The sequence below is a fragment of the Nycticebus coucang genome, chromosome 10 (assembly GCF_027406575.1).
Source record: "Nycticebus coucang isolate mNycCou1 chromosome 10, mNycCou1.pri, whole genome shotgun sequence".
Classification (NCBI taxonomy): Eukaryota; Metazoa; Chordata; class Mammalia; order Primates; family Lorisidae; genus Nycticebus; species Nycticebus coucang.
In genome coordinates this window covers 13665735-13685136 of record NC_069789.1, presented here as the reverse complement: position 1 = coordinate 13685136, position 19402 = coordinate 13665735, and the positions used below count along the sequence as shown (strand labels likewise).

At 38.7% G+C, this 19402-nt stretch overlaps 1 protein-coding gene across 8 annotated transcripts in view; it reads right to left on the bottom strand.

Moving 5' to 3' along the window:
- The window catches only part of RGS7 (regulator of G protein signaling 7), a 520788-nt gene that overhangs the window by 169183 nt on the left and 332203 nt on the right, over window positions 1-19402 (bottom strand). For 6 of the 8 annotated variants that reach the window (XM_053607467.1, XM_053607468.1, XM_053607469.1 and 3 more), the window contains exon 4: window positions 4453-4503. The exons of the other annotated variants lie outside the window; for them this stretch is intronic. In XM_053607467.1, coding sequence (XP_053463442.1) covers window positions 4453-4503 — 51 coding nt within the window. The remainder of the gene's footprint in view (window positions 1-4452; window positions 4504-19402) is intronic. 8 annotated transcript variants of the gene reach the window in all.

The window sequence follows — 19402 nt, the reverse complement described above, 5'->3', positions numbered from 1 at the left end:
AGAAGAAGAAAAACATTTTAGACTAATCCTGTATGTATATATTATATATATGTGTAAACTAAGAATCCTAAATTTCAACTAAAAGGTCAAAAACTCCAGCTTTATTTAAAGAGAATAATACAGTGTGACTAAATTTCTAATAGAAAATATTTATTTTTATTTATTTTTTTATTAAATCATAGCTGTGTACAATAATGCAATCATGAGGTACAATGTGCTGGCTTTATATATAGTTTGAAATATTTTCATCGAACTTATTAACATAGCCTTCATGGCATTTTCTTAGTTATTATGTTCAGAATATTTAGTATTTCTAAAATATTTACAATTAGACATATTTTAGTAAATACTAAAAAAATTGACATGTTTTAGTATTTCAAAAATATTCAGCCAATGTACCGTAAATTGCTATAATAAAAATTAAAAGGTAGTAAGTGCTTATTAATAAAATATTGAACATTAAATGTACAAATAATATAGACTCACTGGTCTTGGATAAGGTCTTGAAGATCACGCAGCCTTCTCCTCTTATCTCCAAATGGGCCATCACAACCTGCTCCCATCCCCAGAATTAGTCTCTGTTTCCAATTTGTGACAAAAACTCTCTTTCAGCAACTTATTGACATTTAGAACTTCCAGTGATTCCTATAGGTCTTTGAACAACCACTTGACTAACAGATTAGCACATAAGATAGTAAACCAGGCAGAGGTTCCCTCTTATTCGTGAACATCTTCTGCGAGTTGATACAGTTAGAATTAGACCTAGCATTGTGACAACTACTTAGCCTCCCATGATGAGCAGTTCCAAAATGGTGTGATTAATTTCATACATGCAACTGTCAAAGTAACTTTCATGCCCGGCTACACTGTTAACCACGTTTTATTGGGAACAGAATGGCTACAGGACCGTACATTTTCTGTATGTATAATCTGTTATTAATTCAGAACAATCATCAATGCTTCTTATTCTTCTAAAAACTTAGTACAGAGCCTTACACTCTGTCGGTGATAAATTGTTCCCATAAAGAAAAATGTCAAAAAATTAAAAACTAAGTTGTCAGCCTGTTATTGATATGACTAACAATCATACATGTTCCTTCCTGGATGTGATTGGCTTTATCTCTTCATATACTTTCTACTTCTAAGGAAGCATCATAATTTTCTTAGTGTTGATCAAGTAAACAAGACAGTTTTTCATATGCATTATAGCTAAGATGAGATCTCACAGGTAAATTATACATAAAAATTGTTTCTTATTAGCGTACTAAATCTTTAGATATTTTTCCTATTTTTCTGTTGCTGAATTACACCTTCAGCCTTGAACTTACAGAAGAAATGCTCTTTCCAATCCAGTTCAGCCTGTGATCTATCATATTCTTTGAAAAGCAGTCATTACGTGGGCATCTACTATGCCCATCGGTATTTTAGCACTGGAATTATTTGTCTGGTGCTATAGTTCATAAAAACTCAGGCGTGCTACTGTGGTGAGGCTGAAATGTGAATTTGGCAAGACAATAGTTTCCTTTCCTAATAATTATCTCCTCTTTTCACTTAGTAATAATTTGATGCTGGCAAGAGCTGCTTCATCCTTACTTAATGGTTTTAATTCCATTTAACCAGCAATGGTAAGATTTTAAAGCTCATGTACTAAATGAGCAGATGGTGTCCATAGACCTTTTTGTACAGAATTTAAACTACATTTTCTGCTGACACGCTTGTATAAAGTTAGCTCAGACTGAAGTTAAAACCCTGCATCTCAGCCCAGGCACAGTGGCTTATGCCTGTCATCCTAGCACTCCGGGAGGCCACGGTGGGTGTATTGCTTGAGCTCAGGAGTTTGAGACCAGCCTGGACCAAAGCAAGACCCATCTCTACTTAACATAGAAAAACTAGTCAGGTGTGGTGGTGTATGCCTGTAATCCCAGCAACCCGGGAGGCTGAGGCAAAAGGATTGCTCAAGCCCAAGAGTTTGAGGTTGCTGTGAGCTATGAGGCCTGTATTCAGGTGACAGAGTAAGACTCTGTCTCAAAAAACAAAGAACAACATAAAAAAACCCTTGCATCTCCATGCACTGTTAATTCTAAATAATCACAAGGTGATAATCACAGAGGCAAGAGCCAAGCCAGCCAAATCCCTCTCTATAGATGAGAGGGTGTGTTGAATGATTGACCTTCTCTACCATATCACTGCAGTCCCTGTAACCCCAGTTTTTCATAACTTTTTTTTCACTTTTGAAATATACTTTATATGCAATAAAATGCAGCCATTTTATTTTTTAATTCATTTGAAATGTAAGGGTCAATGAGTTTTAATGAACATACATGGGTCATTATAAAAGTTTTGAGATACACAAAAATCGAGAATCATTAAAATCTACATGAATGGGAACAAATGAAGCCATGCCAGTAATACCCAGGAGCCAAGCAAGCTGGACCTTGCCCAGGTGGATCAGAAAGGACGCTGTCCAATGTGCTGCTGGCAGTGAAACAATGGACCTTAACACAGTCTGTCCCAAACTTTTGTAGTGACCCCACATACACCCATGTAATTATGGCCCCAATTAAGATAATAAAACATCTCCATCAATTAATATGAAGTTCCCTATGGCCCACTGCTGTCCATTCACCCCATCTCCAGTCTCAGGCAAACACTGACCTTTCTACCACTATTGATTAGCTCTTCCTGTTATATACGGTATAAGTTATATAAGTGGAATCACAGTCTTTTGTGTGTGACTTTTTTAACTCAGAAGCATATTTTTCAAACTCAATTCAAGTCTGAGAGGGGGAGAGAGAAGGGGGGATGCTCTTACTTTAATTGGCACAATGTAAGGGTATTGGCACACCTTTTGGGTGAAGGACAGAACTGCAAGAGGGACTCTACCTAACAAATGCAAATACTGTACCCTAGTTGTTTGTACCCTCATATTCACCTGAAATTAAAAAAAGAATATTTTTCAGATCCTCCATGTTGCTATGGGAATCAACAATCTGTTCCTTTTAAATGCCAGGTAACATTCCACCGTATGAGTATATCACAACTGTTAATACATTCTCGGATCATTTCTAGTGTGAATAATATAAATATAACTTTTTAATAAAAGGTTGTATCCGTATTTCTTGTGGATACATGTTTTCATTTGTCAGGGTTGAATAAATACCTGGAAGTGAAATTGTTGGCTAATATATTAAGTGAACGTAGTATGTACCTTTGTAAGAAACTGTCATGTTTTCCAAAAGAAATGTACCATTTACACGGCCATGAGAATTCCAATTGTTCCATAACCTCATCAATACTGGATTTGCCAGTCTTTTTAAAAGAAATTTTTAAAAAATTTTTAATTATCATGAGTGCATAATATTTGTATGTATTTATAGGGCACACATGATGTTTTGATACAGGCATGCAATATGAATTAATCAAATCAGGGTACTTGGGTGTTTATCACCTCAGGATGTGTCATTTCTTTGTGTGAGAGTCATTCTAATGTCACTCTTCTTGTTATTTTATTTATTTATTTATTTTTATTTTTATTTTTTTTGGAGTTTTTGGCCAGGGCTGGGCTTGAACCCGCCACCTCCAGCATATGGGGCCGGTGCCCTACTCCTTTGAGCCACAGGCACCACCCTCTTCTTGTTATTTTAAACTATACTCTAACTTATTGTTGATTATGGCACTTTGTCGTACTATCAAATGTTGCTCATTCTCTGTATTTTTTAAAGCTATTGTTCTTAATTTTCTCAGAATCTTCTGTAAACAATATGCATCTTATTTTTATTTCATTGATGTGAATGGTTTGCAACATGTGAAAGCTCTTACATAATATTTTTTAAAAGTCATTAAATATTTTACATATATAGGAATTTGTCTGAGGCAATGCAAAATATCAGCTGGTAGAAATTGCTGCCTTACTCTGAATAGACTGTTTCACCACAACAAATGTTTTATGACTTAAATAGACATTTACCACATCTCTCTCTCTCTCTCTCTCACACGTACACAGTGGTTAAAAAATCAGAATAACAAATAAAATATTGTTTCCAAACTTCATTCTAAAATGAAGTTAACGCAAAATTATAAATTAAGGAGATTTACTTTCATATGTCTTATAAGGGGAAATTTCATTATTTTATAATTATTTGGTATAAATTACACACATAATTATTTATGGGTGATTATACAGCTCTCCATTCTAACTATAACCCATCTCTTAAATCAAATAATGTACAATGGGGCATTAAATATATAAAAAAATTATTAAAATATGCTAAATTTTAATTAAATCTATGTTGACTGTCATCAAATCTGTATAAATTCTAAAAGCACAGTTCAAATTTAATTATAATTTTTCAGGAGAGTTGCTCGCTTGCCATATTAAATAGCCCTGAGAAATTATATTTTTTAAAACCACAAAGGAACAACATTCTAGCAATGGAAAAATGATTTATTTACCTGGATCTTCTATAGTTAAGTTCTTTATTAACCATTGAACAATGTCTGACCCTAGAAAAAGAGAAAACAAACAAATAGATGTGAACATTTTGTATATATATGCTAATTTAAGAATTCCCCACTTGTGGCAATCATATTAATAGCAACTCCGCTAACTGTTACAATTAAAGGGTAAAGATCTACTGTAGTTGGAGTACTGGAAACAGCTCTTCAATGAACCAAGGTGCAAACTGGTAAATCATTAAATATGAAATAATTAAATATTAATGAAAACATTTACTATATTGATAGTAGAGGACATGATTCACTTATTGAATGCGTGTTTACTGAGTGCCTACTCTTTTATGCCCAACTCTTAGGAGGCATTACCACTCCCGTGTAGGACAGCTTCTGTTTCATTTCCGGTTGCGATCATCCTTGCATCTACTCTTGAGCCAAAGCAAATTTATATTTGGATTTTGAATACCCCTGTGTATTTCAAGCCATGGTGTCTTTATTGAACTATCCCCTTGAACTGAAATGTCTTTCCATTATTTTTAAGACACTGAGATTCATTGATGCAACAGACTCTCCTTGGCCCTCGCATTTGTCCATTGGGCTTACAACAGCCTTCGTGGACGCTCACTGGAATCGGTGTAGTCTTTTATTGTAGTGTTGATCACACCATGTCATAGCTATTTATTTGATTAAAGTCTCAAACTAAGTACCTTTAACCAGGGTTTTGTATTCATCTTTGCTTACTTGGGGCATAGCAAGTGGTTAACAATGTGTGATGAGCACAAGATGTGAGCAGATGTACTTTCACTTCATACAGAAGAAATGAGAGAGAGTCTGCAGAAAACAATGTTTAAGCTAGATTTTGAAGGGCATATTTTGATAAGGGGGAAACTTAGCTGCTCAAGAGGCCTGTATGAAAGTTAAAAAGTGGAAAATAGTCAATAAAAACTATTTCCTGCACACTTTCTATATACAAGTGCCTGGAATAAAAATAACTTTATGGTAATAAAAGAGTTCATGGTGCATTCAGCAGGTCTTGAGTTTCAGACCAGAGAATTTTGATTTTATTTTTCTATAAGCAAAACAGAGAAAGACATGCAATATTTTTGAGCAGAAGAATAACATTATAGAAGCAAGTTTAGGGAATTTGACTTGAAATTTATGTGGATTATCTTAACTAGTCAAAAAGTAAGCAGAGAAGTCAACATTTCTATTTATTGTGATGGAGGACAGAGTGAATAGGGTCCTGAATGAGTTAGGTAAACAAATGAATTTAAAAAAATTAAACTTTGGGAATTACATATGAGGGTGACAAATTGAAGAGATTGAAACTGCCCTTACAAATTAATAATGGGATGTGAGGCGAGATCTATGGTAAGGGCCTAGCTAAAAATAAGGCACAAGCTCAGTTAACAAAATGGTACCAATTAACCACTGTCCCCCTGTCCCCTACTCTGGAGTCACACACTTGGTGGCCAAAATGATTCTTAACTTTCTCCTCATAGCAGGTTATAAAGACTCCTAACTTTCTCCATAGAAAACTTCATCTCCTAGAAACCTAAAATATTTTCCAGATCTTGCATTCCAGTGGATTGACTGACCCACCCAGGCTGGTGGCCAAGGGACTAATGGTTCTGCCCCAAACTCAGCAAACAGACCCTCAATTGCCAAATCCTCTGCCCACCAAGCAGTTTTTAAAACTCTGTCTCCTGAATTCTCATGGATTTGAGAAATTCCCCCATCTCTCCACTTAGTGCTATGCAGAATAAACTTTTGGGGGCAACAAGTAGATGAACCGCATTGGGCAGCAACAAGATTAAAAGAGAACTCATGGTTTCCAGCCCAGAAGCATGGGTTAACACAAACTGAGAGCAGAACTGGAATCTACAACTGATTTGCTTGAGATGTTCATTCACATGTAAATTTGGTTTTCAGCATAATTCATTTCTACATAAAATAGGAAAAAAAACCATGTGCGTGAATTGTTTGCATACCCAGTAGGCTCTGTCATGGTTGCGTGAATGAAATTCCATTGTGAACAGAGATTCCATTTCACGCTCCCCTGGAGCCCAGCTACCCCCTAGGGTTGCTGCCCACCCACCTCTGAGATTTGACAAATTACATGAACACTGGCAAAAATTCTAGCTGCTTGAACTAAAATAGTTCAAAACTAACTTCGAACTTGGCCATAATATCCTAAAAGTTATGGGAACACTCATACCCAACATCAATTTCAATATGCATGCCCTTTTAAAATAACTTCCAAGTGTTGAATCCAACATGTATTCTTGTATAGCTGTTCTTTTTACAGCTGCCGTTGACTGAAATACATTTAAGAAGACAGATTCATCTGTGTATCCTAAAGTAAGTTTCACTAAAACAGCTCTGAGGGTTGAAATGTGAGGAGACACTCTCGAGAAGTCAGGTATGACAGGGTCAGCAGTGCCTGTTCATCCTTACAGTTGATGGTACCTTGAAGCATGATCTTCCCTTTGAAAAAGAAAAGGGAGGCTAAGTTCTTCAAGTATATATGTAGTGATTATTGACCAGCATAGAATCCCGGATATCTAAATCTTCCACGGTCTCCAGGCACCCTGCTCATTTTTTTCACAGTTAAGCTTCTATTTGGGGAACATAAGTGAGCAGTGGTTGGAAAATTTCCTTTCTTTTGAAGAGAGCCAAACATTGGTTTCAGGACTATAAAAATATTTTATTGCACAAAATGACTTTACAAATGCCATTTGAGACAGTTAAAAAAAGTTTCTCTTTTCTTTTCTTTTCATACTTTTTTCTTTATTAAATCATAACCGTGTACATTAATGCAATCATGGGGTACAATGTGATGGTTTTATATACAATTTGAAATATTTTCATCTAACTGGGTAACATAGCCTTCACGGTATTTTCTTAGTTATTGTGTTAAGACATTTATATTCAACATTTAGTAAATTTCACATAAATACCCTTGTAAGATGCACCATAGATGTGGTCCCACCAATTACCCTCTTTCCACCCATCCTCCCCACTCCCCTCCACTCCCTCTCCCCTTTCCCCATATTCTTGGGCTATAATTGGGTTCTCTCTCTCTCTCTCTCTCTCTTCCCCTCCTCCCCTTTTTCCTGAACAGAAAAGAAATACAAAGAGGCCTAACTTGAAACTATGCTTAATTCAGGGATCAGGAAACTTTCAAGCCTAGTTCTGGGAATTTCTGCCATGAGTCTATTCTCAGTTCAGCTCTGTAGGAGTCAATCTCATTGACTTGATCAATGATCAGTCTCACTTAGCAGATGCTGTAGTAGTTTTATTGTGTGATCACCCTGATGTATTCATGATTTTAAGTTGAAACATGAAGAATTCTTTTACTGTGAAACACACTCCCGCCACCATGTTCTGTATTTTGTACGATGAGAGTGGAAGCCCTTAACACCTGAAACCAAAATGTTCTGTCATAGAGTGTGATTTAAATTTAAAATGGAGCATTACAGTCCGGAGAGGTGGAGGAAAGCATGCCACCTTTCCAACAATTTTCCAACTTCATGTTTAATGAATGCATAGATGGATCTGCTGAAATTGTTCATGTACAAATGTTCATGTCCAGAACATTTTAGAGTTGTATTTACCTTTATTCTAGAGACCTCAAAGTCATATGTGGGTGTTTGTTTGTTTGTTTGTTTGTTTTGAAACTCTTCTTTGATTACAGCCTATCCAATATTTAGCTCTGGTCAGTGATCATACTCTTGCTTTGAGTTCCCACAGGCACATATTACTTTTAGAATTGGAAAGTTATGTGTTATCTCTACTTAGCAGAAGCAGTAGAGGTTTTATTATTGTGTAACCCCAGTAATATAGGTTTCAAAATGCAAATAAGTAAAAACCAACAAGCAAAATCCGTCCTCAACAAGCTGCACGCAGTTTCTCCACAGGCTGTATTGTTTCTTCCTTCTAAGATGCAACTAACACTATTCTAGTCTCATCTTTTTTTTTTCTTGTGGCAAATTCCAACAGATTCCACGAAGTTCAGTGCAGATATTACTCATTCTAGAATGCCTATTTGGCCTACCTTCACCCCACCCTACTAGGTAAAATGTTCCTCATTTATATCCTATTAATATCCTACCATTCATTTCACTTATCAATGCTTTTATCATCCTCTTTCTATTTTCATCTAGCTTCCCCTTAGTACCATGCGTTTCTTTAAGGCAGGCAGTATGCATTATTCATCTTTGGATCCCAAAGACTCCATTTATAACATATTAAGAGTGATCAGTAAATGCTGAAAGCATTGAATGAATGAATAGTAAGACTTCCCTCTGTATGGCTTACTTTAAGAAAGTTTACAAAAGAATATTATCCCTGATATACAGAATTCTCCTGGCATGTAATTTTTAGCACCTTAATCACTTTTGCAGTGATGATTTTACTTTTCTACGGCTATTATTTCACAACTCCCACCCATAATCAACATAAACATCAATGACTTTTTTGTCTATGCCATGGATCTGAGTGGTAAAGGGGCTTCCTCAACTCTGTCCCACTGCAGAGTGACAAGTCCTGGACCAGGCTTTCTCCTGAACCTGTACTTTTCTCATACCATCCACATCTCATCCACATTTAACGATATTTGTGGAGTTCTGCGAGAGTCTAGCTGTGGGTCTGCAGCAACAGGATGAGAAAAAAAGACGTGGAGAGAAGCAGATTTACTCATCTATGAGTCCCCTTGAGAGAAGGAGAAATGTCTTACTCATGACATTTCCACTATTCTCTTCAAAATGTCTCAACACAGATTGTCGTTAAATATTTATTGAAGGCATGACTCAACATTTATAGACGTGTACTCTATGCACAAAGGACCCAAATGCTGAATAAATCTGCTTGAATGGTGACTCCCACCTAGCGTTTTATGACACCCTAGGGTATCTCTAATTGTCATGATTTTTAAAACTTTTCATGCAAAAACAATTTTAACTCCACTTAATTTTAAAAACTCCAGAATTTCTATAATGTTTGAGAAACTCAAGTGATATTTTTTTAAAGCTAGCATGTTACCCTTTTGTGAAGCTGAAATAATGAAATGAATTTCTCCTCAATCTTTCAAATGAGTAGTTGCTAATAATGTTTTTTAGATGAAAACATTTTGCTGCTTGTGACTTGTATTCCCCTTGGTGACATAATCTGTCTACAGCCCTAAATGTGACTGCACAGACATTCTTACTTCTGAGGATTCAACAAGATAACTTGCAATCAATGGAGCAGGAAAGAGAAATCCCAGTCCAGCTACAGACTATGTCCCCTAAACAACCTCTTGATCTAACAAATCTCAGCAATGGTGAAAAGTTTGTATATTACTGATTAATTGCCTCTGTTCTGATTCTGTCTGCCCTTTGGCCAAAAGTGGATACTGGAAAAGAGAAAAGCAGCCACTGGCTTCTAGGAGCTGTCTGGGCACTCACAGCGAGGCTAGGTCTTGGTGGTCTCCTGTTCAACATGAACATCTTCACAGAACATTAACATCAGATAAGGCCATGCTATGGCCATGATAGTTCAAGATCAAAACAAGACTACTCCATAATCAGGTCTGAACACAGACAAAACATGAACATGGTCCAAGCCCTTAAAACCAAATATATCTTATCCTGGATAATCTGAGTGATGGCTGTCTCTTTACCAATCCCATGGTCAGCCTTATTCAATCTTCCCCCTAGAGATAAAATGCACTACAATACCTAATCATAGGTCAGGTGCCATGGCTCACACCTGTAATCCTGGCACTCTGGGAGCCTGAGGCAGGTGGGTTGCTTGAGCTCAGGAGTTTGAGACCAGCCTGAGCCAGAGCGAAACCCTGTCTCTACTAAAATAGAAAAATTAGCTGAGCATTGTGGCAGGCGCCTGTAGTCCCAGTTACTCAGGAAGCTGAGGCAGCAGGAGGAACCTGGAGTACTATTTACTCAGGAAGCAGATGCTTGAGCCCAGGAGTTTGAGGTTGCTGTGAGCTATGATGCTACAGCACTCTTAGCCAGAATATATATTTTCTTTTCTGAGACAAGGTCTCTCTTAGAATTATCCCTACCTCCCCTGTTGCTGATAGCATCCAGTCCAGAACAAAGCCACTTCCCACATCCCCAAGTCCCCGAGTCACTTTTGATTATGAAAATCAATCTTCGAGAAAATAATAAAAACATAACATATCAATGACGAAATTTTCTAAAAGTTACCTGAAACTAAGAGAAAGGACACCTGTGAACCTCAAGGACTAAGAGAAATAGAGACTTTATCAGAATCTACTCTCCCGTTCTCCTAGGGCTTTTCTAGGGCCAAGGTGAGGTTGGGAAGCACCTGTGATTAGCTGTGTAGGTATAAGCTCCCAAAGAAAGCAGGTGGCTTTCAAAGTGTAAATGTCAAAGGTGCTGGAGGCCATTCAATAGTCTGGGGTGGCAGGGAGGATAAGAAAAATTGTTGAAAGTTATAACCTATAGTTCACATTTGTCAGGCTTCCAAATTAGCTGCCTAGGGAAGGATTTAAGATTCATGGCTTATATCCTGTTCTTGCGTAAAGAATCTTATCACGAGTTCCTCAAACTGTTGATTAATATATAACCTACTGACACTGAGGAAAACACTGATTTATTTCTGAATCATGAAGTTTTACTGATTATACTGCATGTGAAACATTTTAGCCTGTATGTTTTGATCTATAGGCAATGAATTGTAACCTCTGTATTATACCCTCCAATGAAAAAGGAAAACTCTGATATGAGGAGTTTCCCTCCCTCCAACATTCCAACCTGCTCTGGACTTTGGAACTTGCCCAACTTGGTTGGTTTGTTTTGCCAGGTTGATCCTCACATTTGGCTTCCAATAAACCTTTATCAAATTATGTCTGCTTCGGTAGCCTTAATTTCAGTCTTCAAAAGAAAAAGAGGGCATTCAAGAGTCTCTATATGATAACAAAGTTTGGAAAATTCTGCTTTTTTCTGTCCCTGAACTTCAAACATACAAATATGTGATGTGTAGGCAAATGTTCAGCCCGAGTTATGTGGTAGCAAAAAAAGAAGCATCCTTCAGGAAAGACCAAGTTACTGTCACTGTTAAGGCCAAGAATCTAAAGGAATTTTCCATAAAGAGACTGAGTCTATAAAAAAGTTTCTATATATAGCAAGATTCAGCAACTGAGAAAAAATTCTATTTTTTTACTTGAAGATCCCAGAATGTTACCTAGACAAGGACTTTTTCAAATTGAATGTGTGTGGAAATCACATGACAGATTCTGACTCCGATTCTGCATTTCAGCCAGCTCCCAGGTGATACTGCAGCTGCTAGCCCTTAAGTCAGAGGGGCCTATAGCACTTGAGGAGCATAAATCACCTCTGAGTTTCCCTCTCTGGTGAGGCTTTTATGCTTGATAGTCAAAGAAGAGAAGCTGGTAAATCTCAAGAGAAAGAGCAGAAGAAAGAAGGTCATTTGGGTTTCTATGTGGAAGGAATCTACACTGATCTGAATTATAACACTGCTCCACAGCCTTGGAGGTTATAGCTCCAACGGAAGGCACCATGCACAAAGTTCCCCAACCAGTACTGAGTTCAAAACTGGAACCATCAGCCAGCACTGGGGACAGACTGATAGGACCATAGACCTCGGAAGGGGAAGCGGACACCTGTGTCACTGTTACAACTGGAATAGTCCTGCCAGAAAGCACAGTGTAGCTTGGGAGGAGAGTCTACAGTGGAGGATGAACTGAAAAGGGGAAGGAGTGGGTCAGAGGAAAGCTCAGTAACAGAGTTAAACTGATGAGATGGTATGTGGGGCAGCGCCCAGAAGGACAGATGTTAAGGGTATGACCTTCTGGGCTTGTGTATGTGGGAAAGACTTTTCTCTGAAGTGACTGCCCTGCTGGTGTTGCAAATGAACACCTGATCCAGTCCACAGTCTGGATGCATATTGGAGAGCCAAAGAATTGGGATCCTCCTCTGGATTAATATTTCTAACAAAATACACATGGATTTAGATACACACGGCAAAGACATTTAGCAACATATACTTTTGTGTTCTTAACCCAAACACTCCAGGAGAAAGTCCCCAATGGATTAAGAATCCTGTCCTGTAATGATATCTCCTTGACAAATTCAACACCTAGAAAGGAACAAGGATTGGTTATTTGCAAAAGGCCAAGAATGAAACTGAAATTTTAGGATGCTTTATTCTGCTCTACTCCCTGAAGCCAAAGTCAGAAATGAAATTAAAAATTCTAGATCGTAAGCTTAACTTCTCAACTAGAAATGCATCCACTATTAGCTACCATTCATAAGACCAGCCCCTTTGTGGATTCGTGACTTCAGTGAATGTCTTCTTGGCCAATGTACTGATTTTTTGCCGATCCTGTTGGTGGGTCTCATGTGGGAGTCACAGCATCTATGAAGCTACAATAGGGAGAATGTGCACACACTTCTGGTAGAAGAGGTGATGAGCTCCATCAAAGATTTAATCTTCTCATCAGAAAGGCTGTCAGCACCGTTTCCCTGCAGGGGCTTTCCCTCTGTCAGTGTGGCCCTGTGCCTAGTGAATTTGCATAACGAGATAGTTTTCATAAATCATGTGCAATCAGCACACATTATTTGGGCGTCTAAGAGAAATTATATGTGTTTTATTTGAACTTAAATGAGTACATAACTCTAGTGACATAAAAAGGAAGTTTGCTTTGTTTAAAATAGACAAGAGTCTTTAAAGGAGGGCTAAAGAGTATTCTCTGCTCAGGGAGCTAATCCATTTGGAATTTGGGTTACTTTAATAAAAAATTATTTCATTGCAATATTTTATAAAAAATGCTGGTTGAGTGCCACAGAAGGACAGCACGCATCCTTCCAGAATAATCCATATATGTAGGTTAAGGCTAGAAGAATTAAAATGAAATAAAAATGGTTAAGAATTTGTTAAGGAAACTCCTTAATCTTTATAGCTGAAGACGTCAATAAAGGACAGATTGCTTCACAGTAGAGAAATGCAAACCAAAACTACTCTGAGATACCATCTAACTCCCGTAAGAGTAGCCCACATCACAAAATCCCAAAACAACAGATGTTGGCATGAATGTGGAAAAAAGGGAACACTTCTGCACTGCTGGTGGGAATGCAAGCTAGTACGTTCCTTCTGGAAGGAAGTTTGGAGAACACTCAGGGATCTAAATGTAGACCTGCCATTTGATCCTGGCAATTCTTCTACTAGGTGTATACCCAAAGGACCAAAAATCATTTGGCAACAAAGATATTTGCACCAGATTGTTAATTGCAGCTCAATTCATAATTGCCAAGTCATGGAAGAAGCCCAAGTGCCTTTCGACCCATGAATGGATTAATAAATTGTGGTATATGTATACCATGGAATACTATGCAGCAGTAAAAAAAAAAAAAAAAAAAAAAAAAAAAACGGAGACTTTACCTCCTTCATGTTTACATGGATGGAGCTGGAAAATATTCTTCTTAGTAAAGTATCTCAGGAATAGAAAAAAAAGTATCCAGTGTACTCAGTAGTACTGTGAAACCAATTTATAATAACTCACACTTGCATATGAAAAATGAAACACAAATTTAGGCTATAATGAAGGAGGGAAGGGGAGGGGGAGCGATGGGGAGGGGGAGGGATGGATAGTAGGGGATATTAGGGGGACCACAACTATGGAGCACATTGCAAGTACAAGTTGGTTCTATCATGTGTAGAACACAAATGTCCTAGTGCTATAATTGGGTAAATGGGATGAAAGCTATGCTGATTAGTATGATGTAAGCACTCTAATTTGTACAAATAATCAACACACTGAAATGGGCATAGATGTATTTATGATCTATGTACAAAAGACTTATTAAAAAAATAAAATTATATAAAAAAAAGAAAGAAACAGTTCAGTAAGTCAGATCAGAAAAATGTCCATTTGGGCATTGTGGCAGATAGTAGTCCCAGCTACTTGGGAGGCTGAGGCAAGAGGATCACTTGAACCCAAGAGTTTGAGGTGGCTGTGAGCTATGATCCCATAACACTCTAAGGAGAGTGACAAAGTAAAACTAGATCAATAGTTTAGATTAGAAGATAGTTGATGTTTACTTCCCACATTAATATACCCTGTTTCTAGGGCGGCGCCTGTAGCTCAGTCAGTAAGGCGCCGGCCTCATATACTGAGGGTGGCGGGTTCAAACCCAGCCCCAGCTGAACTGCAACCAAAAAATAGCTGGGCGTTGTGGCAGGCACCTGTAGTCCCAGCTACTCGGGAGGCTGAGGCAAGAGAATCACTTAAGCCTGGGAGTTGGAGGTTGCTGTGAGCTGTGTGATGTCATGGCACTCTACCGAGGGCCATAAAGTGAGACTCTGTCTCTACAAAAAAAAAAAAAAAAAAATACCCTGTTTCCCCGAAAATAAGACAGTGTCTTATATTAAGGTTTGCTCCCAAAGATGTGCTAGGTCTTATTTTCAGGGGACGTCTTATCTTTCCTGTAAGTAGGTCTTATTTTCGGGAAAACAGGGTATGTTCTTTCATAAGGTCAATTTTAACATAGTTCTCTTATCTTCCGCCCCATACTTTGTTTCCCCAGACGTTGATGTTGACACGGACCACCTGTGTGTCACAAGTGTGGGCAAAGTTCCTCCTCTACCCCCAAAATAGCTTGATGATTTCAGTATTATCTGAAATGTTAACACTGTTAAGAATGCAATAAAAACCTGTGAGGTTTTAGGTAAGGGGGGGTGCCTCCTTGTGATTCTCTGTGCTTGTGAAATTGATGGCCCCTCCAAGCCTCACCAGTTACTGCATTGCTAATAACAAGTGTGTAAGATCTTCTTTTCCACATCAACCTCCTCTGGGGCTGGTCACTTCACAGTGCAACAGGGGGCCACAACACATATAGGCCTGAGGATCCAAGACAGAAGGACATATGTGCTACTTCTTTCCTGGGACCAGGGGAACAGCCAGCCTCCTGGAATGGCTGATGGCAAAGTGCAGTAGCCTCAGTAAAGAGACAACAGAAGCTGGCCATGCTCACTGGAGCAGGACCTATGAGAGGTAGAAGTTTACAAATTTCCTGAGTCCCCTTGAGTTTTAGAAATGGAAGGCAGGTGAAAATGAACAATTAAGTTGTCTACTAGAGACCTCTTTAGATGATGGTGGCCAGTTATAGAGAACAGAGGAAATGGGGAGGGGGGAGGCGTAAGAAGGGGCTGTTACATTGACTCTACCCAGAGAATAGAATGCAAGTATACTAATGCTGGAAAACTGGACAATAGATCGAGCCAGGGCAGAGAGCAAGACTGAAAGACACAGCAGGACATGACACCTCGGGGAAGGTCAGTGAGGGCAGAAGACTAAAGACCAGAGTCCAGTGAAAGGTCGAGTGCCCTGCCTGCAAAGCTTGAGGACACATACCCTGCCCCACTTTGCACCAGAATGCCACTCAAGAAAAGGAAAGGTGAGGGGAAGTGGACTTGGAAAGAAACTTTACCTGATGATGACAAGTTACCATGCAGTGACAGAATAACCAGAACCCCAAAAGGCAATATTAAGCCACACTTCCAGAGTTTCCTATTATCCCTCTCCTGACCCTTCACCCATAAATGAAACAGAGCTTAGGAGGATGACCAGGTCAGTTATACAGTGAAGAAAACCAAAAATATGCCAATCCCAAAATATACTTCTTTGGACTTGAATTTTGCATATTTCTAGGTAGATGGCTGTTCAGAGGGCCTGCAGACAGGAACAACCCTGCAAATCTGCCTTTGTGAGGGATATTCACATCTGCAGCGCAATCTCATTAGTGAAAAAAACACCCAGGCTTTCTTTGAGGTCCTTCTTATCTGAATCTAGGAAAGAATAACACACAGAAAAAGGGACACTAAAAGTCTGAGACATTTATTTATTTATTTATTTATTTATGACAGAGTCTCACTCTGTCACCCTGGGTAGAGTGACATGGTGTCATCATAGCTCACAGCAACCTCAAACTCTTGAACTCAAGTGATCCTCTTGCCTTAGCCTCTCAATTAGATGAGACTAATAGGAGCCTGCCACAATGCCCCACTAGTTTTTCTAAGTCAGAGACTTTTCAACGTCTGTCCCAGAAACTTTTACCACTGGCTGCTGCTGTAAGGGTTTCATGTGCAAGACAAGTTTCCCTTTATCACTCTGCTATAACCTCCAATGCCACCTCCTTTCAGAAGCCCCAGGCTTCTATTCTTACTGTAACCTCAAGATGATACAAAAACTTGAGTCAGCTGGCTCTTCCTGTGAGTCTCATACTTTGTGTTGGCTCCTGTGTCCATAAGCACATCAATACTTTTCTATACCTTCTTTCCTGATAATCTGTCATGTGTTACAGAGGTGTCTGTGAACCAAGAGATCACAACAGACACTCTTTTATCAACTAAGATAGACCTGAAGGTTAAAGAAGCAAAAATTTCCCTAAAGGTGGAGGGTTTAGGACTCGAATGACATGGCAAATTTTTAAATTCCTATGGCCTAAGAAAACCTCATTCTCCCTCATAAACCTGCTAATGATGGAGCTATTAGGCAAATTATCCTAACTCTGATTTACAACCCAAACTCTGAGTGGACACAAAACTGGCCTTACAAACTTTCTTTTCTGATGAGCAATTGCAAACCTCAAGCCAGTTTCAGCCAGCTTAATAAAGACTGCTCACAAATGCTACTGTTCACCTTTGATATAAAGAAGCAAATTGTGGGCGGTGACTGTGGCTCAAAGGAATAGGGCACCACCCCCCTATACTGGAGGTGGTGGGTTTAAACCTGGTTCCAGGCCAAAAACTGAAAAAAAAAAAAAAAAAGGCAAATTGTACCCCACTTTAATACTAAACCCCCAATCCAAAGTGAACATAGGGTATGTTCACCCATTGTGTGTGTTTCTCAATTCCCCTCATAAATATGTAAAGTTTCCCCCCTCCCAAATCTTCTAAATACATATGACTCTGTTGTATGAATCAAGCCCTCCCCTATCCCAAATCTTCTAAATACATATGACTCTGTTGTATGAATCAAGCCCTATGATGCATAAAACCTGTTGTTCCTTCTCTTTGAATAGAGAGACCTTTCTCCCACCCTGGAGACTACGTGTTCCTAGTTTGCAAACTTATATTGTCAATAAAGTTCTCCTTTTTAGTATTTAGCCATTCTGGTGGTCTTTTGGATGACAAGTCCCAGCTAAAAAAAATAAATTGTATTTTTCTTTCCCTTCAACAGAAATAAAGATACGTATATGCTCTGCCCATTGCCATTGTGTTGTGGTGGTCAATTTTAAACAAGCTGCAGTAGGGATTTGAAAGGGACACGCCTGCATTTCATAGCTCAGAAGGCTTGACAAATGCCATTTCTCAGCTAGGGAGAAAATCCAGCTTAATAAATATGTCTCTTCCCACTCATACGGCACAAAAGGAAATGACCCTTGTCAATAGATTTGAAAAGTTGTTACCTAAAAGTGGAACCAAAAGGACGTTGTCATTCGGTTCCTTGGGGTTACACTACATAATTAAAATGACTCCTACCGTATCGTGTTAGTAAAAGACATGATGACAGAAGGGAGACAAAGCTGGGTGATGTCACTCTCGAGAGTCAGCATATTAATGGGACCTTTCAGCTTGGTAATATAATTAACCTTGTCAAATCCTACTCCCAGTGAAATTCCAAAGGATGGAAACTACAAGGGTAATGTCCTTGTGTAACCTTATTCTCATCAAGGTATTCATTTGAGAAATGGTGAAGGCCTGCTCCAGACACAAAGGGCTTTAAAACATTGTTCCTAAAAAAAATGTGAGCTGTGCTCTGGGAGGCCAAAATGAGCTCAGCAGTTTGAGACCAGCCTGAGCAGAAGCAAGACCCCATCTCTGCTAAAAATAGAAAAATTAGCCAGGTGTTAGTGGTGCAAGTTTGTCGTCCCAGTTACTCGGGAGGCTGAAGCAGGAAGATCACTTGAGCACAAGAGTTTGAGGTTGCAGTGAGCTATGAGATCATGGCACTCTAGCCTGGGGCAATAGCGTGAGGCTCTGTCTCAAAAAAAGAAAATATTAAAAAAATAAATAAATAAGTCTGAGCTTTCGAATATCAGATTCACATCACCCAGCCTGTGTTTTTGAACGTGCCCTTATAGATTAACGGAGCGGTACAAAGCAAGAACTATGATATGGGCCCCAAAATGCTGTGAAGAAGCAGCCTTAGCTAAAACACTGTTAATAACCAGCCACTATCCCCTCATTTCTTTGATAAGAGTTAGTCACTATCCCCTTGTGGGCTTCTCTATCGTTGCTATTCTGGAGGACACAGATGATAGCCTTAAAGATGAACTTTTCTCCATACATAACATCACCTGTTCCAGAAAGTAGCAATAGTTTTGGTTTATTTGTTTGTTTTGTTATGTTTTTGCAGATTTTTGGCCGGGGCCGGGTTTAAACCCACCACCTCCAGAATATGGGGCTGGTGCTCTACTCCTTTGAACCACAGGCAATGCCCAGTAGCAATAGTTTTTGTTGTTTTTTTTTCCCTAAGTAGAATAATGTCTCCCTTTATTCGTATTTTTTTTTTATTAAATCATAGCTGTGTACATTAATGCAATCCTGGGGTACAATGTGCTGGTTTTATATACAATTTGAAATATTTTGGTTATTTAAACTGGTTAACATAGCCTTCATGGCATTTTCTTAGTTTTTGTGTTCAGACATTTATACTCTGCATTTAGTAAGTTTTTGAGATACCTTCCAGGTCCTGCATTCCAGTGGACCGACTGACCCACCCAGGCCAAGGAACTGACTCAGCTGGTCTTGAACCCTTCACCAGCACATTCCAGTAACTGACCCACCCAGGCTGTGGCCCACACCAAAGAACTGATGATTCTACCAAAACCAGCCAGTTAGAGGACACTGATTGTCTAATTCTATGCCCACCAAATTGTCTTTAAAAATTCCGCCTCCCCTT